The sequence below is a fragment of the Tamandua tetradactyla genome, chromosome 25 (genome assembly GCF_023851605.1).
Source record: "Tamandua tetradactyla isolate mTamTet1 chromosome 25, mTamTet1.pri, whole genome shotgun sequence".
NCBI lineage: Eukaryota > Metazoa > Chordata > Mammalia > Pilosa > Myrmecophagidae > Tamandua > Tamandua tetradactyla.
Genome location: NC_135351.1, coordinates 31257181 through 31279130, shown reverse-complemented (window position 1 = coordinate 31279130; position 21950 = coordinate 31257181). Strand labels below are relative to the sequence as shown.

General features: G+C 36.8%; 1 protein-coding gene across 1 annotated transcript; it reads left to right on the top strand.

Annotated features, from left to right (window-relative positions):
- Nucleotides 1-11370: 11370 nt before the first annotated feature.
- LOC143669024 (olfactory receptor 2B8) lies at nt 11371-12324 on the top strand. Its single transcript, XM_077143596.1, has one exon. The coding sequence runs from the start codon at nt 11386-11388 to the stop codon at nt 12322-12324; it is 939 nt and encodes a 312-aa protein (XP_076999711.1). The 5' UTR covers nt 11371-11385.
- Nucleotides 12325-21950: the final 9626 nt, after the last annotated feature.

Here is a 21950-nt window from a genome sequence, read left to right as displayed (position 1 = left end):
ATATAAAATGTACCCCACATTAACAATATAGCAGTACAAGGCTGTAAGTTAGCATTACATTGTTGGAGGTGGAGAGATGTCAAATGGCAAGAGTTTCCTTTTTGTATAGGATGTACAGATAGAGAGTTGTGCCAGTTGGAAACTGTTCTGTACCCCAGAAAAGTCATACTCTCTAATGCTCATTCAGTATTACTGAGTGGGATCATTTTTATTGTTTCCATGGAGATGTGACCCTCTCAGTTGTGGGTGGTAACTTTGATTCGGTGGTTTCAATGGAGATATGCCTCCACCCATTCAAGGTCGGGTTGCTTACTGGAACCCGTTAAGAGGGAACCATTTTGGAAAAAGCTTTAGTGCTAACAGAACCCACACAGCCAGAGACCTTTGGAGATGCAGAAGGAAAATGCCCATGGGGAAGCCTTATGTAATGAAGAGAGAAAGCTAGCAGACCTCACCATGTGCCCTCCCAGCTGAGAGAGAAACCTCGAACTTCATCGGTTCTTTCTTTGGAGCTAAGCTATCTTTATCTGGATGCCTTAATTTGGACATTTTCATGACCTTAGTACTGTAAACTTGCAGCTTAATAGATTTTCTTTTTAAAAAATGTTTGGAAAAAAAAAGTGATTCTGTTTCTGCTATATTGCATTCCAGCAGCTTACAAACTAAAACAAGGGTTAAGGCTTAAGTTAGCCTCCAACTCTACATCCAGTTATACCTGTCAAGAGATCAGAAAACCACATGGTATTAAAAAATGCTGCTTGAGAACCTGTATCTGATGGATACTATGGGAAATATAGAGAAATGAATATATGTCTTACTCTGAGGAGCTTTATGATTTAATTGGCAAATAAAGGCATAAAAAGCAAAAGTTAAATAAATTGTAAGAGAATTAAATGTGTATACAAAAAACTAAGAAAATTGTGCATGACTGACAACTAAATGAATGTAATAGGCCATAGTATTTGCATTCAAAGTACCCGAAACCTATTGGATTGCTCTGGAAAGACTTCCAAAAAAGGTTAGTACTTGAACTGAATCTTGAAAGATGTGGTATGTTGTCTATGTAGAGAACAGTGGACAGAACCATTCCAGGCAGAAGAAAAAATCTGAGCACAGGTTGTATTTGACTGCATGTGTAGAATATACGTAGGGAGATAACTTGAGATCTATAATGTGAAATACTCCAGAGGCCAGGCTTAGAACTTAAGATTTCATCTTTTAGAGCAGAGATTGGGAAGCTTTCTGTAAAGGGCCAGATAGTAAATATTTTAGGCTTTACAGGTCCTATGGTCTCTGTTGCAACTGAAGCAGGATAAAATAGGACAACAGTAAGTCCTTGGTTTTCTATTCAGCTCTGAAAGTGTTAAGAGATAGCTGCAAGTCCCCTTTTCTTATCTAACTCCAAAGGAACTAATACAGAGCTGCAAACTTCCTGGGATAAAAATTTCCCTGAAGCCCCCAAACCTCCTCAAACCATTGAAACCTCCTTAAAACCTTAAAAGCTTGTAAAATCATGCACCAAAGCAAACTCTTAGTTAATGACAGGAAGCATGAGTCATAAAGATTTTTCACCATCTGCCTAAAGACAAATTTTAGGTATGTGACAAAGACACTGTCTACTCCTAGAACAAAGAAGACACCTAGTATTCAAAGGTTACTATGGAAACCTGCTACCAACAACATATTCCTATAAAACCAGCTAACACTCAGGGCGTGTCCCTCCCTTGTGCACGTCTGCATTAACCTCTCTAAAGTGTACTCTCTCTCCTTCTCTTTAATAAACTTTACTACTTATTCCTATTGGCCCTCTCATCTCTAAATTCTTTTAGTGTCAAGACTAATGAACCTGGATCAGGGGTCAACTGCCACCATTGCCAGCAGGGCACTGTTTACACAACTACTCATCCCTAATATTACATTGTTTTAGGGTAAAAGCAGTCTTGGACAATGTGTCAGTTTGCAAGCTGCCAGAATGTGATATACCAGAACTGAAATGACTTTTAAAAAGGGGAATTTATTAAGTTACAACCGTATAGTTCTAAGGCCATGAAAATGTGCATATTAAGGCAAGGTTATAAAAATTTCCAAAGTAAGGCATCCAGGGAAAAATACTTTGGTTAGGATGACTGATGATGCTTGGGGTTTCTCTTTCAGCTGGAAAGGCACATGGTGACATCTGCAGCTTCTTATACAGGCTTCTTCAACAGCTTCCCCAGGGCTCTGTCTTTTCTGTCTAAAACCTCATTGGAAGTGTCTTTAGAGCCCACATTTCTACCACGAGTCTCTTCAAAGCATTCTAAGCTTCCTCTATCAAGTATATCACAATTTTTCCAGAATCTTTCCCTCACCCATTTGAAAAGCTGTTCCAGCATTTGAGTATCTGTAAACTGAAAGTCCCAGACTTGGGTGGAAGTTGGAGACAAGAAGTAGAGACAGAAACATGGCACCGGCAGTTGGTGAAGGAAGGTTTATTAGTGGAGGAACAACAGGGAGACTTGACTCAAGAATTCAATTCCCACCTGCTTGGATTTGAGTAGGAGTTTTAAAGGGGGTTGGGGGTAGAGTTAGGTGGGTTTCTTATAGATGGGTTTTTTTGGGAGTTGGTACCTTTTCACTGGTGAGGTTAAAAGTTAAAACACTGCTTTTGTTCTGCAGGATTGTAACAGCTGGAGGGTGGTGGGTGCTCTGGCAAGGGAACTTATCACTTGCTGCGAGGCTGTAACTGCCGGAGGATGGATGTTTGTGCAAGGGGGCTTATCGCTAGAATGCAACTTCTGGAGTCCATCATGAGAATGCAGCTGCTGGAGGCAGGCGGAGAGCCTTGAGATTATGAAGCCAGTCATGGCTATCTTCCTTCTTCTCCTACTTCACTTCACCTCTAAAACCAATGCTGCTTTCCCTAATAACACCATTACTAGTATTGCTTTTAGTTCTATTCTTAGGCCCATGTCTCTTGCAGCATCTCTCCCAGTTTATACCTAACCGTCCAGACAATAACTCAAGAACATATAAGCGACGTCTCTCAATACCAAAAAGAACAAAGACAACTTTTATTCCTATCCTATGACTCCTCCAGTCCCATTCCATGACTCCTCCGGCCAACTCCCTACCCCTGCCCCCACTGAGACAACTGTGCCCCATTTTTAGCTGGAAGCAGTTACAGAAGGTGGACGACCACCCTATTCCCCTTATTACCAAAAAGGCTGGAATGTAAGAAGGTGGGACCCCTTCCCCCCATGCTGTGACCTACCTCTGGCAAATATTTCAAGCAACTCTCTTATCCTAGCCTGTACCTTTTCACGCTCCTGCAACTGCCCTCTTATAATAACCCCCATTACTCATCCTCCACTTTCCAGCAGAGACGATTACAACTGTGCATGCTTCAGGCAGCACTTAAGTTTTAACTTTACCAGTGAAGCACTGCCACTCCTAAGTTAACCCTCTAATTCTGAAAACTAGACAATAGAAACTTACCTAACACTTGGACCCCAACCCTCACCCCCCCAACAACCTCAAACCATAAAAACCCTATTCCCTGCTAACTTGGTATGGCCATTTCTCTCTTGAAATGCTGCCTGGGAGGCTCTGTTTCTCCCTGAAATAAAGCCTTTGCCTGAACTCCTTGTACCACTCTCTCCTGGTGAGTTTGACTTTCACAAACCAGTGCAGCACCCCATTCCTGGTACCAAAATCTGTGTTACTTTGCAAGCTGCCAGAATGCAATGTATCTGAATTAGAATGGCTTTTATAAAGGGAATTTAATAAGTTACAAGTTTACTTATAAACTATAAGCAAAAATGTCCAATCCAAGGCATACAGGGAAAACTACCTTAATTCAAGGAAAGCTGATAGGTCAGGATTGCCTCTGTCAGCTGGGTAGTCACATGGCTGGCATCTGCTAGTCCCTTGTTCCTGGACTTCATTGCCTTCAGCCTGTTTTCCTCACTTTGCTTCTCCAGGGATGGCTTTCATCTCTTGGCTTGCCTTGGCTCTCTCCAGATTCTGGCTTGCTTAACATCTCATGGAAACATTTACTGGTCTCCAAGCATCTCCAAATATCTGTGTCTCTGTTCTCTACAGGTGTCAGCTTTGCTTGGAAGTTTCTGTTGGCTCTGTTGTTTCTGAGGTTTCTGTCATTTCTCACTCTCTCCAAAATGTTTCCCCCTTTTAAAGGATTCCAGTAAACTAATCAGACCCATTTGGAATGGGTGGAGTCATATCTCCATCTAATCATAGGTCACACCCACAATTAGGTGCATCACATCTCTGTGGAGATAATCTAATCAAAACTTTCCAACCTACAGTATTTGTGTTAGTTAGATTTAGTTGTCAACTTGGCCAGGTGAGCATACATAGTCTTGTTGCTGCGGACATAAGCCAATGGTACGTGAACCTCATCTGTTGCCAATTACATCTGCAGTCAGCTAGGAGGCGTGTCTGCTGCAATGAGTGATGTTTGACTTAATTGGCTGGTGCTTAAATGAGAGATTGCAACTTAGCACTGCTAAGCAGCTTAGCATTCCTCATCTCAGCACTAGCAGCTCAGCCCAGGCCTTTGGAGATGCAGAAAGAAGTCACCCCGGGGAAAGTTGTTGGAACCCAGGGTCCTGGAGAGAAGACCAGCAGAGACCATATTGTGCCTTCCACGTAAGAAAGAACCTCAGTGGAAAGTTAGCTGCCTTTCTTCTGAAGAGCCAACAAAATAAATCCCCTTTTATTAAAAGCCAATCTGTCTCTGGTGTGTTGCATTCCGGCAGCTAGCAAACCAGAACAGTATTGAATCAGGATGAAAAGAAACAGCTGCCTCCACAATACTGAATCCGGATTAAAGCATGGCTTTTCTGGGGTACATAATACTGTCATGCTGGCACAGACAACATATAAACAAATGAGCGTGATTGTGTTCCAATAAAATTTTATTTATAAAAACAGGCAGCTGGCTGTATTTGGCTCTTGGGTCACAGTTTGCTGACAAGGTGGAACGTTGTATGTCTAGACATGCAGTGGAGTGGCAGGGTGAAAGAAATGTTTTCCAAAAGTAGATCTGTAAGATCTTATAGGATGGAGATAGTGGTCATGATGACAGTAATAATGGGGCAGGCAGACTGGTTCATATTTATCTGTTCCTTTTTTATTATTATTACAAAAGTTGTGGATTACAGAACAATCATGCATAAAATACAGGATTCCCATACATCTACCTTATTAACACCTTGGGGTGGTGTGGTACATTTTTTTTTAGAATTGATGAAAGCACATTTTTATAATTGTTCTATTAACTATGCTCCATGGTTCATTGTAAGGGTCACTGTGTTGTGAAGTTCTGTGGACTTTAAAAAAGTTTTTATTTTAGTACTATATAGACTACCTAAAATTTCCCCCTTTTACCCATAATCAAGTATTTAATTCAGTGCTGTTAGTTCCTTTCACAATATGCTACTGTTACCAACATCCGTTACCCAAACTTTTCCATTATACCAAATAATCTTTACATTTTAAGCTTTAACTTAAAATTCCCTGCCCCCATCCCATCCCCTGGTGACCTGTATTGTAGATTCTGACTCTATGAGTTTGCTTATTCTAAGTATTTCCCACCATCAATGAATAGTGCTCGTATTTCTCTACACCCTCTCCAACACTTGTAATTTTCTGTGTTTTTAAAATAGTAGCCATCGTAGTGTGAGATGGTATCTCATTATGTTTTAGATTTGCAATTCCCTAATGGCTAATGATGTTGAGCATCTCTTCATGTGTTTTTTAAGCGATTTTTTATATCTTCATTGGAGATATGCCTATTCAAGTATTCTGCCCATTTTTAATTGCACTGTTTACCTTTTTGTTGCTGAGCTTAAGGATTTCTTTATATATTCTGAATATAAAACCTTTATTGGACATGCGAATTCCAAATATTTTCTCCCATTGTGTAGGTTGTTGTTTTACTTTCATGATAAAATAAAAATTAAATTTGAGGCACAAAAGTTTTTAATTTTGATAAAGTCCCATTTATCAGTTTTCCTTTGTTGCTTGTGCTTTGGGTGTAAAGTTTAAGAAATTAGTTCCTGATGGTGCTTCCCTATGTCTTCTAGGAATTTTATATTCTAGAGGACTTATATTTAGGTCTTTGATCCATTCTGAGTTGAGTTTTGTGTGAAGTTATTTTAATTCTTTTGCAAATGGAGATCCAGTTTTCCCAGCACCATCTTTTACGAAAGACTATTCTTTTCCACGTCAGTGGTCTTTGCCCCTTGTCAAAAATCAGTAGGCCATAAGTGTGAGGGTTGATTTCTGAGCTCTCAATTTGATTCCGTTGATCTATATGGCTGCCCTTGTGCCAATGCAATGCTGCTTTGATTAATTTGCTTTATAATAAGTTTTAAGATCAGGAAGTGTGATTCTTTTTCAGGATAGCTTTGGCTATTTGGGGCTCCTTACACTTCCATATAAATGTGCAGATTGGCTTTTCCATTTTTGCAAAGAAGGTTGTTGGAGCATTTTAAAGGGAATGCATTGAATCTGTAAATCACTTTGCATAGAACTGATATCTTAACAATATTTAATCTCCCAGTGTATGAACATGGAATGTCTTTCTATTTATTTAGGTCTTATTCAATTTTTAAATAATGTTTTGTAGTTTTCTTTGTGCAAATCTTTTACATCCTTGGTGAGATTTATTAATAATATTTTATTCTTTTAGTTGCTATTATAAATGGAATATTTTTTCTTGATTTCTCCTTCAGATTGTTCATTGCTACTGTATACAAACACTATTAATTTTTGAGCGTTGATCTTGTACACCACTTTGTTGAATTCAATTATTAGCTCTAGGAGCTTTGCTCTGGCTAGAACTCTGAGTACAATTTTGAATAATGGTAGTGACAGTGGGCATTCTTCTCTTGTTCCCGATCTTAAAGGGAAAACTTTCAGACTTCCCCCATTAAATATGATGTTGACTGGGAATTTTTCATGTATATTCTTTGTCATGTTGAGAAAGTTCCTTATATTACTAGTTTTCTAAGTGCTTTTTTTAATCAAGAAGGGTTGCTAGGATTTTGTTAAATGCCTTTTCTTTGTCACTTGAATTGATGATGTGTTTATTTTCTTCCTTCACTGTTAATATGGTGTATTACATTAATTTATTTCCTTTATGCTGAACCACTCATGCATACTGGGGCTAAATCTTGCTTGATCATAGAATATAATTCCGTTAATGTGACCCTGGATTTGGTGTGCTCATACTTTGTAGAGGATTTTTGCATTTATGTTCCTAAGAGATACTGGCTTGTAATTTTCTTTCCTTGTGTAATCTTTAATCTGACTTTGGTATGAGTGTGACATTGCATTGGTATCATTGAATGAATTAAGGTGTGTTCCCTCCTCTTCAATTTTTTTGAATAGTTTGAGCAGGATTAGTGCTAATTTTCCCTGGAATGTCTGGTCAAATACCTCTGTGAATTCATCTAGTCCTGGGCTTTCCTTTTTTGGAATGTGTTGATGACTGATTCAATCTCATTACCGATTCAATCTCTTTCCTAGTCATTAGTTCACTGAGACCTACTTCTTCTTGAGTCGGTATAGGTAGTTCGTTTCTAAGAATTTATCCATTTCATCTAGGTTATTTAATTTGTTGGCATACAGTTGTTCATAGTATCTTCCCTTAGTCCTTTTTATTTTAATGGAGTTGGTAGTAAAGTCCCCTTTTCATTTCTAATTTTAGTCATTTGTGTCATAAATGACATTGGCTAATTAGTAGTAGGGGACATACATTCTCCAGAGACTTCAGCCAGGTAAACAGGTTTGGTTCTCTCTGTGCCAATTCAGTCACAGGGCAGCTTGATATCATCCTCTCCCTGTTGCCCATAAGGATCTCTCTGTCATATAACCAGTCTTTGTATTTGGGAAGTTATATAGGGAATTAGAAGTTGTATTATTTCATTTTCCTACCACTCAAGGGTGAATGCAGGTCTCTAATTCCATGTCAAGAAATGTGAACTCATCATGAGAAAGCGTCCACTTTTTGAGTAATCCAATGCTGGTTTTATCAACCTCATTATAGTTACTGCACACAATCTGCTTTCTTGTTTAACATTTTCCAGTTCCACTCCCAAATAATATGTAAAGGTAGCAAGTTATAAAAGAGCTAGGGAAATAGCTGAGGACCCATAGATAAGAGGAATAAAGGTGAGTGGAATGAAGCTGGATCTCTGTGTTGCTTAGGAATTGACAAGCTAGTTTATTTTCAGGTGTAATTGTGTATAGAAAGAAAGCTAAAATAGTTTGCATATATGTCACATTGCAAAAGGAACAGACTAGAAATTCACCAAATATAAGAATTAAATATAATGGTTGTTATGCAAGCTAATAATTCCTCTGGAGATGTTTCATCCTTTTGATTAAATGCATTAAACCTCAGTATATACATGGAGAAAATGATTTAAATATTTGCATATTTACCTATAGTAGAATATGTCCCTCAGCAATAGGATAATAAGATATGTATGTGCATGTAAAAGCACCAGTCTGTATGCTTCATCTTTCGCTTTGGCTCCTTATTCACTATGAAATTACACAGTATTTGTTCTCTATGTTTAAAATTTCTTGTTGCTATCTGTAGTTTATAACTGCTCATTTCCTCTCCTAAAGAGTTATGCAATTATTTTTAAAATGCATGGAATTTCCAAATTGCAATATTGGAAGTTTCAGCAAGGACATTGCATTTTATAATATTGTTTGATGCATCTTTATTTTGACATTATTACTGATGAGAAATAATGATTCTTCAACTGAGTACAAACACCATATAAAGAGGAAATATGTAGAAAAAGAAGTGACCTGAAAGTAATATGACAAACATATTTTATGGGATTGCACAGGGGTGATAGTTTATGTAACTAGTAACTAATACAGGAATTAATGTAACTAATAACACCATTCTTGAACATATTCACGAGTGGATACTGTTGGTGCCCCAGTCAGGTCCTGTTTGCCGGCTGGCGCACACATCCGTAAAGCTACCTGCTGTGGGTGTTGGCTCCAGACGACAGCAATGCCATTCCTCAGAGAATTGCCCTCAGCTGGAGGGAGCTGCATGGCCAGGAGATTTCCTGAACTCTGTGGTTGAAATTCCTCCTTTAAGGTAGGACCAAATCTACTGCAATTCATGCTTCTCATCTTTACTACTCAAAACAGTAGTAAGTTGCCAGTTAAGACTATATTTTAATTAATTAAAATTAAATAAAATTTTAAATTTCATTTCTTTATCACCACATATAAAGTGTTCAAGCAACCTGTAGCTCATGGCTACTGTATTGGACCGTGTAGGCAACATATTTTTATCATCACAGAAAATCTCATCAGACTTCTCTGTTCCAACTTCCTGTGGTTTGACTCACGTTAGGTTCCAGCTGTGACAACATCCTTGCCTTGCTCCTTTCTCTGCCCTATGTTGCTTCCCTCACCCCCTTTCTTCTAAAAGCAGTCCAAAAATAAACCACACACAATAAGATTCCTACTTTGGGCTTCTATAAAACCTGCTTCTGTAGAACCTGGTCTGAATTGCTATCCATGCTCATTAGAATTTGTCATTTCCAATACAGTGAGAGACATTCCAGTACATTTCTCTCATGTCTACATAGAAAGGAGTTCAGCCCACATAGAAGAAATAGAAGCATTAAAAGCAATACTTGCAGTAGTCTTGGATCATGCCCATCAGACAAAAAAAAAAAAAATAGCAATACTGACTCACCCATAGCAGCACTGAGAGTGGAAATTTTGCCAGTACTTTTTCAAGAATGGACAAGTCAGACTGTGCATTTTTAATATGTTAGTGAATATTGTACAACCTGAAATATCCTAAATATGGACATTATCTTGGGAACTTTTTGTCTTTAAAGTGTGTAGTTTGAGTATTCACTTTTATTGAAATATGTATTCCTCTATTCAAGTTTTAGGGTATATTTTATGTCAGTGTACTTCTATCTTTTCTCCCTTCTTCAAATTTATTTAACATTTATTTTATGCCTATTTGTGCCAATTTCTCTTATACATTAGTGGATCTATACCAGAACCTGGTTCTGATTTTAAAAAGAGAAGAATTAAGAAGTTACTAGATCCCTAAACATTTTAATGGATGGGTTTAAAATTCCTTATTCTCTGATACCTCTACATCCATGTAGGGCTATACTTATTTCATACTAAACCTGAATGAAAATGGATATCATGTCTGGTATAGTGACGCAAACTCTTCAAGATAGCTCCCTGAGAGGTGTATATGTAAAATTAACTCAATATAGATATATGTTCTAAGAGTCTTAAAATACCAAAATATTCTTTTCTTTATACCTTCCCTGGTGTCTATGTGTATTATGTATTTAACTATTTTGTTGTATGGAAGAATATAAAGCATCACACTTTGTACATAGATCATAGAATTGGATACCTTTTTAAAATGCTTGTCATCATTAGAATATTGATAGTAAATAATTCCATTTCTTTCAGGTATTCCACTTATTTCAGTTGTTGGTAATATGTGAAAATGAAGTCATTACAGAAGAAATGTGCTAGCTAGTGGTTTTCTGAGTTCTTATTCCAAGTGACTGTGCACAATCAGAGAATTTTTGGAGTTCTTGTTAAATTGGTATGATAATTATTAGGAGGGGCAAGAGTTAAGCACTGGAATTTAAATGTGGCATGCTTTAGTTTTCCATTCTAAATTGTAGTTTTCAGGCTCTGTCTGTATGAGTTTTAGTACTTTTACTTCTATACAGAAAGACAAGAGTAGTTTTCACAGCTATAATATATTAGGTAGATTAGCAGGGCAATTCCACCAAAATGTGTTTATGCAACATTATATTTTTAATGAAATTTAATCCTGTGTAAGTACATTCTAGGTCCTAAGTTCCATATCTCAATGTATTCTAAAGATTATTTTATTACATTCTATTGCAAATGACATATGTGCAAATTCATTAGTGTAGAATTATGAGATTTATATTTAATATAATCTCTCTTTCTCCCCTCTGTCTCTGCATCTTTTCTTGCAGAGAAAATAAATTTTCCTTTATTCTCGTTCTCTATAATGTACATATCTTCTAATTGCGCTCTAAATCCTATAGAACTTAATTTGGGACACACTTTCCTATCTAGATTAATACAAAAACAAGGTCTGTTGTTTGATTTTTCTTATATTAAGTATAAATGGCATTCTTCTTTGTGATACTATGGAAGAGAATTGATACGTAAACACCAGTGAGAAAATCATGTATTAAAATAGTTCCCTATAAAACCTCTTTACCTTAAATTATAATAATTATAGAGTTCAACTTTATTTCTTGAAAGAAAATAATTTATAAAATTTTGATTTTGGCAGAAGGCATGTGCTAACAAAGGATGGACCAAAAAAATGGAAGTTCTTTTACTGGATTTATTCTGTTAGGTTTCTCTGATAGACCGCAACTGGAACTGGTTCTCTTCATGGTTCTTTTCATATTCTATATCTTCACTTTGCTGGGAAACACGACCATCATAGTACTGTCCCAGCTGGACCCCCATCTTCACACCCCTATGTATTTTTTCCTCTCCAACCTAAGCTTCCTGGACCTGTGTTATACCACCAGCATTGTTCCACAGCTCCTGGTTAACCTCAGCGGAACAGACAAATCCATCTCCTATGCTGGTTGTGTAGTTCAGTTGTATATGGCTCTAGGCTTGGGGGGTACAGAATGTATTCTCTTGGGGGTTATGGCTTTTGACAGGTATGCAGCTGTTTGCAGGCCCCTCCACTACACAGTAATCATGTACCCTCGCTTCTGTGCCCTGATGGCTTCTGCTTCCTGGCTTGCTGGTTTTGTCAACTCCTTATTGCAGACAGTGCTCATCTTCCTGTTACCACTTTGTGGAAGAAATAAATTAGACCACTTTTTCTGTGAGGTGCCGCCATTGCTCAAGCTTGCCTGTGTTGATACCACTGTGAATGAATCTGAGCTCTTCTTTGTCAGTGTCATCATTCTTCTCGTGCCTGTTGCACTAATCCTGGTCTCCTATGGTCGGATTGTTAGGGCGGTCTTACGGATAAAGTCAGCAGCTGGGCAAAGGAAAGCTTTTGGGACATGTGGCTCTCACCTCATAGTGGTGTCCTTGTTCTATGGTACGGCCATCTATGCTTATCTCCAGCCCAGCAACAACTACTCTCAGGATCAGGGCAAGTTCATAGCTCTCTTCTATACCATCATTACACCCATGATCAACCCTCTCATATACACTCTGCGGAACAAAAATGTGAAGGGAGCAGTTAAGAAGGTGCTTTGGAAGGACGATGTGTCCACATGACTTCATTGGAAGGACTCTGAATGTCAGAGCCCTTTATATATGTGTATTCTCCATAGGTTATCCAAAATATCCCTGACAACTCTCAAAGTGATTTCCTATTCTAATTCTCTTAGGAAAATAAATGTTCAAAATAATTTCATGGGCTTAGTACAATCTCCCAATATGCTGATTCAGTATTCCTAGAGCATTTGCATTATTATTATTTTTAAAAACAGCTCCACAGATTTTTCTTATCTGCACCCTATTCTGAGAACATTATTTCATTTCCACTTTGAAAAAGACATTATTTGGGTGGGCCATGGTGACTCAGCAGGCAGAGTTCTTGCCTGCCATGCTGGAGAACTGGGTTCGATTCCCAGTGCCTGCCCATGCAAAAAAAAAGGCATTATATGTAAGATTTTAAATGTGAAGGCACAGCCACACTAAGGATGTGAAACACTTGAAATGTTGTAAAGAATATTAACATTTTGCAAAGATAATTAAATATTATTTGAAAGGATTTTATATTTTTGACTCTACAGAATTCTCTTGAATAGAGGAACCATAATTTTTACCTGTACCTTGTCTTTGGATATTTAGTAGACTGTTTCCATTCAACATTTAATAATGAATTCTGTTATGAAAATAAGTTTGTAATGAATGCTCATCATATCCTTATAAGAAACTGAAGGAGGTATACTTTTTCAAAAAATGTTGATAACTATTGAAAATTTTAAGAAATATTATTAAAGTGCTATAACTTGATAAAGTTATACTAATTTATATGACTACCAATTTGCTGAATTTATAACATCATCACCTACAGGAGGCATTTGTAGCCAAAACTGGCATGACATATTTATTATTTCTGATTTATTGCTACCTATATTGAAATATTTTTTCATCTATTTGTTAATTTTTTTTTCTTTCAGGAACTATCTCTTTATGGTCTTGCATATTTGCTATTGAATTATTCACATTCTAAGGCTTTTTCCTTTTAAGGGAAATGAGCCACTGAGCATCATATATGTGGCCACTAGTTTGTTTCCCACTTGTTTATTTACTTTTTTAGGTGGGGTAGTGCTACATGGTCTGAGAATAGAACCTGGGTCTGCCACATGGAAGGCGAATATTCTACCACTAAACCACCCATGTACCCTGTTTATCAACTTTTAGCTTTATTTATTATGAGTTTTGTATTTAATTTTTATTTAGTCACATCTATTGGTCTGTTTCTTAATGATTCTTTTTTTTTTTCATGGGCAGGCTCCGGGAATCAAACCTGGGTCTCCAGCTCAGCAGATTAATGATTCTTTTTTTAAATAAATTTCTCCCAAGACAGTTGAGAAAAGTATATCTTATTCTTCATTCTGTTCTTTTAAAAAATAAAACTCTAGTCCATCTGACTTGATATACATTATGAAGATGTAATTATGCTTTTTGAGGGTAAATATTTTAATAGATTTCATTCAAATATCCTCATTTTCCTTATCTGCCTCTTCCTGAACTTTAGATTATCTGCTCTGTCCCATTTGCCAGAATCTCACTGCTGTAAATTTTATAGCTTTAGTATAAATTCTAATATTTGGAGTAGTAAGTCCCCTTTATGTCTATATTTTGTCCTTCAGGGTGTACATTAAAAATAACTTTGACAATTACCAAACGTAAAACTCTCAGATATAATTGGGATTTTATAAATCTATAAATGAGTCAGACGCAGTATCCCAAGTTCTCTTTTGTGCAAAGAATGAGTTTTCATTTCGGAGTGCAGGCTGCTACCTGCATCTGATACAAGTCAGCTCAGAGAAGGCATTTAGCTTTTGTGAGGGGGTGGGGTGTCTCAGTTTATATACTCTAATAGTTCTATACAAACTATAGGATTATCATTTAGTTTTGGCACAACTGCAGTCTGTTAATTGCAGTTGTGTTAATAATAAACACTCTTAGACTATAAATCTTGGTGACAGCATTACTAGATCAATAGTCAGTACGTAGGGTCTCCTGCAAAACCCTCCCATAACTACTAGTCAGTGAATTCCAGCAGTTACTGTTTGCCAGAGCTTCTGCTCTGGACCAGACTCCTTGCAGAGGGAGGAACAAGTTACAGACCCTCACTTCTGATCTGATTCTAGTGTATAGTGTCTGAGGGCTTTCTTCCACCTCTTTAGTATCATAGCATCTTCCAAAGACTGATCTGGCAGACTCTGGGAAGCACTAAGTATGAACATGTCTTGGGAATATTGTCTACTGGGAAGGTGGGATGTGTTGTAAATATAGAAATAAATGACCTCTAAATCAGAGGTATTAGGGCAGGCTTCTAGACAGCCTTAGAATCTGGAGCACTTTTGCTCCGTTTTATGTTGTTGAAATCTATCGATTCACATTTGTTTGGTGGATTTATTCTAATCATTGTGAGCTGAATGAAATCTACTACTTTTTTTAAAAACTTCAAGTTCTTCTTTGTAGGTAACCATTCCTCAAGACAGTTTCAACTTCTTTAGAGAGTAAAGCTGTTCAGTTCTTGTACACTTGGCTTTAGTTTTAATGAGGCATACTGGATATTTCTAATGGTCAGAATATTTGTGATACTCCCAATCAATGGGTTGTCACTATCAGTTGTTAATGCCTTTCCGGGAGGCCCACCCTTGACAGTGCATTAGCAGGTCACAAATAGTATTTACCAAGTATTTTTAAGGCACAGTTCCATGCATTTAGAAACTGTCTTGTTGGTTTGTCTTGTATGATTCCTTTTGGAACGAGGATTTATTAATTCATAGGCAAGACAGAGACCTCTATATGCTCGAAGATATTTAAAGGGAGCGTCTTGGCTGAGAATGATTAGTATGAAATAAACCTTTCCTGTATCCTGGAAGGAACATCCTTATACTGCTCAAAGAGTATGTCTTCTATTCCTCCTCAGCATGTAATATTTTTACTTGTATATGACCTGAAATAAAATATATATTAGTATGTTATTACATATACACACACTTACATACAAAATATACATACAACCTTTGACCTGTCGGTCAAACTCTTAACTCTTTTCTGAAGTTGGAGAGAAGAAGGAAATGTGTTACTTTTAGCCTTTTACTTAGAAGTTACAGGCTTATAAATGTTGTACTTCCAATGTTATCAAAAATAAATAAAAAGTATACACAAGTAAATATTCCACCATAATTTATTCTTGCAAGACATATTAAAAAGGAAAAACAGCTGACTTGAAGATCTGGGGAGTATCGACTGTTCATAGAATCTTGAACCACAAAAGATAGGTTCATGGAACAAATTATACCCTTAGTGCCATCATGTTAGATATACATGGGTTTAAAAAAATTAAAAGTACCATTCTTTCAGGCCCTGGAAAAATTTAGATCATAAAGAGAGTACTGTGTTTGTAGATGGGATATTGCTAGAGCATTGTCATTCAATATTAAACAGTAGCAAAATCCTGGTTCCAGGAAAGAAAGAATAAATGGGATAGAAGAAAAAATAGTATCAATTGTTCTAAATTTTGTTTGTTTTTAAAGTGATATTGTTATTGTGGTAGTTAAATTCAGGTGTCAACTTGGCAGGTGAAGGCACCTAGTTCTGTTGCTGTGGACATGAGCCAATGGTATGTGAACCTCATCTCTTGCTGATTACATCTGTAATTGGCTAGAAGGCATGCCTGCTGCAATGAATGAGGTTTGACTTAATTGGCTGGTGCTTAAATGAGAGAGTGCAATGTAGTACAGCCCAAGCAGCTTGGCATACCTCATCTCAGCACTTGCAGCTCAGGCCAGGCCTTTGGAGATGCAGAAAGGAATCACCCCAGGGAAAGCTGTTGGAACCCAGAGGCCTGGAGAGAAGGCCAGCAGAGATTACTCTGAGCCCTCCCACGTAAGAAAGAACCTCAGATGAAAGTTGCCTTTCCTCTGAAGAACTAATGAAATAAATCCTTTTTTATTAAAAGCCAATCCATCTCTGGTGTATTACATTCCGGCAGCTAGCAAACTAGAACAGTTATTTACAGATTAGTAAATCATGGCAATGAGAAAATAACTGATTTAGAATAATCATGCAGCCATATGCTAGGTCAGTGGTTTGAACCCAAAGACCTCCAGCATTAACCCCTACATTTTGACCATGGGTCTTTCAAAATGAAGTCCCAACATTTACTCTTGGATGAGGTTCTCAGTCTTCAATTCTGGTTTTTCAATAAACACGTGATCTTCAGATTCAGTTTGCATCACAAAAATGCAGACCTTTTTTTTTTTTTTTTTTAACATGGGCAGACCCTGGAAATCAAACCCGGGTCCTCTGGCATGGCAGGCAAGCATGCTTCCCTGCTGAGCCACCGTGGCCCACCCAAAAATGTAGAACTTTTTAATGGATTTTGATTTCCAGTGGAACTATGTATTGTCTCTTTAACTTCCACCCTTTTAAAAAAATGTTCATATCAGGGGAAAACAATTTTCTGTTTCTCCCCATCCCATCACAAATTTGCTACTTCCAAAATTGGGGGGAAAGTTTAAGTCCTGCTTGCTGTTACTGTGAATGAACATATGAGACCTTATGAGTTGTAACTGATCAGTGACCCTGTCTGTTGAGAATGCCCTCAAGGTTGTGTGTCTAAGCATGATAGACAGGATCCCAAGGCACACCTAGGGAGCTATAACAACTATGTGACCACGTTTGGATGTGTCTAGTGATAGACATTAATTTTCATTTCTAGAATGCCCAAGTCTTTTATATAGATTTTAATTCTCTTGTGAAATTCTACATCTTTTATCAACTTTCCATCTTTTTCTCTATTTTGTCTGAACATATTAACTATTTTTAGTTAATCATAGTAACTATTTTAAAGTGTTTGGCTGCTAACTCCATTATCTACATCATCTGTCAATCTGCTTCTATTGCTATTTATTCCCTTAATTATCATTCATGTGCTCCTCCCTCTTGTCATTGCTTGTAACTTTTAATCACATACTAGACATAGTGTATAAAGATCTGCAGAGTGGGTGGGCCACAGTGGCTCAGCAGATAGAGTTCTTGCCTGCCATGCCAGAGACCCAAGTTTGATTCCCAGTGCCTACCCAGGCCAAAAAAAAAAAAAAAATCTGCAGAGGCTCTAGATAATGTTATCTTCTACTAGGAAGATTCTCCCCTTTCCTTGGTTAAGACTGAATTGTACCAGGCTGGCTGAAGATTTAATAAGACACGGTCTTCCTCTTATCCCCTCCTATTACTAGGGCATGGTCCTCTTGGGATTTTTTTTTTTAACATTTTTTATTGTGCAATATAACATATATATATATATATATAAAACAATAGGTTTTAAAGTACATTGTAACAAGTAGTTATAGAACAGACTTCAGAGTTTTGTATGGGCTACAGTTCCACAGTTTTAGGTGTTTCCTTCTAGTTGCTCCAAGACACTAGAGACTGAAAGAAATATCAGTATAATAATTCAGCAGTCATACTCATTTGTAAATCCTATCTTCTCTGTTATACCTGCTTCTTCTCCTTAGATCCTCCTCCCAATCTTTAGGTGTATTTTGGCTATGCCTATTCTAATTTTTTTCATGTTGGAAAGAGATGTTGATAATATGGGATAAAAGGATGGAACTACTTGATGTTATTGGGAGAGGCTGGCCCCTATGGATTTCAGGACTTATCTGGCCTAGGAACCCATCTGAGGTTGTAGTGTTCCGGAAAGTAATGTTAGTGGGTGAAACTTTTGTGGAATCTCAGATAAAGCCATAGGTGTTCTTTAGGGTTATCAGGAATGATTTTGATTGGGGTTTGGCAAACGATGATAATTAGCAACATCTAGCTGAAACTTGTAGAAGAGTAGCCTCCAGAATAGACTCTTTACTCTATCTGAACTCTCTTAGCCACTGATACTTTATTTTGTTACATTTATTTCCCTGCTTTTTGTCAGGAAGACCTTGTTGATCCAATCGTGCCAGGGCGAGGCTCATCCCTGGAAGTCATTTTGCCCCTGAGTGTCATCTCCCATGGCCTCTTGGGATATATATATACATTTTATTTATTGTGAAATATGTTGCTCTCCTACTTTTGTTTTAGGTAGAGGAAAAAAATACATTTTTTGAGGAAGCATAGAAGAAAAAAATAATATTTACCAATTTTATTCAAATGTGTGTGCCACATTTTAATACATAAACTGATGGAAGTTTTGGGCACTGGAGTCTGGAATTACGTTTTTAGAAAATTTCCATTGGAAACTATTTAAGAATTCATTTTATCCAAACCCCACATTCTAGGAAGACCAATCCTGAGCAATCATCATCAAAACCATTTTCATCAAAACCCCAGAGAACCACCAATCCAATGCTTAGTTTTCTCTTCTTGCACTTTATAACTTTTTTTACATTCTTCTTTTTAAGAGAGCAATTCATGTCTTCAGTTTCTCACTTTGCACTTTCTAAAATGTCAACCTCAAATAAAACATTCTCTTTTTTATTAAAATCAGTAAGGTCTGCTGCTGGAAACCAATCTCCTTCCCTTTCTCCCTCTCTCTCTCTTTTACTCACACACACACACACACACACACACACACACACCCATCCTAGATGCAATTTCAATGGTAAATAACATCTGAACAAGAGTAATGTCATTGTGAAGCTCATCAAAATTGGAGACCTCATTTATCTTGTTCATCATACTATTCCCCATAGCCTAGGGAAGAGCCTGGCATATAGAAGACTCAAAAAAATGTATTTATTGATTAAATTAAAATATGGAATAGTATTAAAAACTGTAACAGGCTATCAAAAATAGGTTTAGGGTCATAGAAATTACAAATACACAAACCAAAAAATTTGAACAATCTTTACTAAATAAGGAAATCTTCAGTTGCCTGAAGAATATGGGCTATTTGGAAAAACGTAGTTTAATTTCAATTTCATTTTGCAATTTTCACCCTGGGACAGCTAGTAATAAGTAATCATGAATACAAACATGAGGTTGTTAAATAATGCTGTGTTGTATGGAACCTTGCAGGACTATAATAATTTTTTGTAAACATCATTTTTTATTAGGAAAATCCATGACCCTGCAAAAGGATATATTTCCACCTCTTCATCATGCCTTTCTTGTTGAATTCTGGGTACCTCTAAACCTTTTATTCTTCAAGCATTTCTATGATTGTTTTGGTGGCAGTAGTTACCATGCTGTCAAAGGGAGAAATTAATTTGAAATATGTTCTAAACTACAATAAAGCGAAAATCAGGATACTTGGATTCTAACGATAAACCTTCCATGAATAAGCTTTGAGATTCTAAACACTGCACCATCATCCGACTACTTCTTGGCTAATTTCTCCATCCAAATAAAAAGGTAAAGTTATTAGCTTTTAGCTCTCTACTGAAATCTCGTAGGTATATATTACAATAAATCTACTGTATTTTGAAAAAGCACTCCTCAGTCTTACTACCTTCTTCAGTGACTCCCTAGTTCTTAATTTTTATATCTTCCAGATTTTCAGACCTTATTTCAAGATACTCAGAATCACACAATTGGCCTTAGCTCCTAAAATTTGCCTTATTGAAGGCTTTTTGGGGCATATTTTTGCTTCTTCTTACTATATTTTACTTTAAGAATCATAGAGAAGGAGCTTCTCCATTCTGCCATGGTGCTCAGTTAAAGCCTCTTTCACTGTTACTGAGCAGGCTGTTATTTCCCAGGGATCATTTAGATATCTCTTAACTTAGTCAAGAACATGATTGTGAATGATTGTTTTCTTCTCAGTGATGCAGAGAGGATGACCTGAACCAAGAAAGAAACATGAACTGAAAATAAACATGTAAAATTCATTATAATCAGGAAAGTAGAATTAAGTTAACACACTTTTCAATATGGTATAATTTAATCATGTCACCTAAGTAATAATAATTATTATAAATGCCTACTACATAGTGGCAAGCCTAAAATGCAGAGATTGATCCTATCCTGCTCCAAGATCATAAATGAGTTACAGTGTGATAATTGTAACTGTTTTTAAGATTATTATTGACAATATTGTTATTTCTGCTGTTTCGTGTAGAGCAGGAATCTCCTGTAATAAGAAAAACTGATTTCTTCTAGTTGGGAGGGGTATCCAATGAAAACTCTTCTTTTGTTCACATCTTTATTAACCTCTACAGGTATAAAAAATAAATATTGGTTGCAAGTTTGTATGAATTTCCAAATATAGCATTTAGTTTGAATGGAATAGAAATACTCACATCCTTTCATTTTGCCAGAAGCATTCAGCTAGTCTAGAGATCATATTCCCTTTCCAGTCTAGAACTTGTTCTAGACACACCTAGACATAAAATCTGCAGATACTATTACCATTTTATGTTTTAGTTTAAGGAGTCAGAAAAGAAAGGAACAACATGAGCAGGCCGTGGAACATTTGAATAGGGTTTGGACTAAGAATATGGCATCTTCCATAGAAGAGTTTAAGAGATTATTCCTTCCAGAAGAAACAAGATGGCCTTTGAAGTCCCACTACAGTTCTATGAAACTGTAAGATTGGCATGTCGATAGAAAAGTTAATATCAAACAAGTGAAACCACATGGATGCCGGGCCCCCCAAATGTGGTATAGTCAGTGATTATAAAATGGTGGGTTTGATGTTGGAACTGGAGAACTATGTTAGGGAATGAAATAGAAAAAAGCAGCATCTTTAGAGTAACTATAGATCCGTATATAAAAAGAAATATGTCTTTTAAAACATGTCACCCTCACACAGGTTAATTCTTAAAAATGCTAATTGTCAAAGGTAAGGAAAGTGAAAATTTCTACTCAGACTCTGATAAAGGTAGCACCAATTCTTTTAAAAATTAGTTAGCATAACTTGTGTCATTCCCAGGATTTTTCCAGGAATGATTATTTCATTTCATAGAGTACGTCAGTGCAGAAGAGGGAATAAGATAAGCCAAACAGTTGAGTAGGTAACTAAACAGGTGGCTGGAATCTGTAACATTTATGGAATCTCCCCATAAATAAAAGAACTGATGTTATAGCTGAAGAATATTTTTATAAACCAGCAAGCAAGCAAGGTACATGCTTTAGGGACTGTGATGCCTGAGGGTGTGTTTATTTTTAGTGATCCCAAGAGTATTCTGCCCCATGTACCTCATTAGTCTCAGCTCAGATATCCAGAGTTTGGCTTCCTCTGGTGAGCAGCCAAAAAGGAGGGCCTTGGAGATGTGACATCAACAGATAGTCAAACTTTTCTTGCCCAACTGACTAGAAGTGAACCTACTGTCTCTGCCTAACTTCCACTTCCCGTATCTAGTAGTGTTAATTGCATCTTTTTGCATCTTTAAATTCTTCACCCTTAATCTCAGAAATATAATTTCTTCCTACATGAAAGAGAAAAAATAGGCTATTAGGTATAAATTTCTGTGCCTTTTGCTTTTGATATTAGTAATATTCATGTATTACTCTTTAATCATTAAAAAATTAATTTTTCCAATGATGCTATCAACTCTAGCAACTTCCAACTTCTTTGATACCTGGTCACTTTGTTATATCTGACCGCTTCCATATCTCCAGTTTCTGGTACTCCATTAACTCATTATCCATAGCCTAAAATATGCTCATCTATCTTATCATAAAAATAAATATAGAGTGAAACCTCCCTCCCTTCA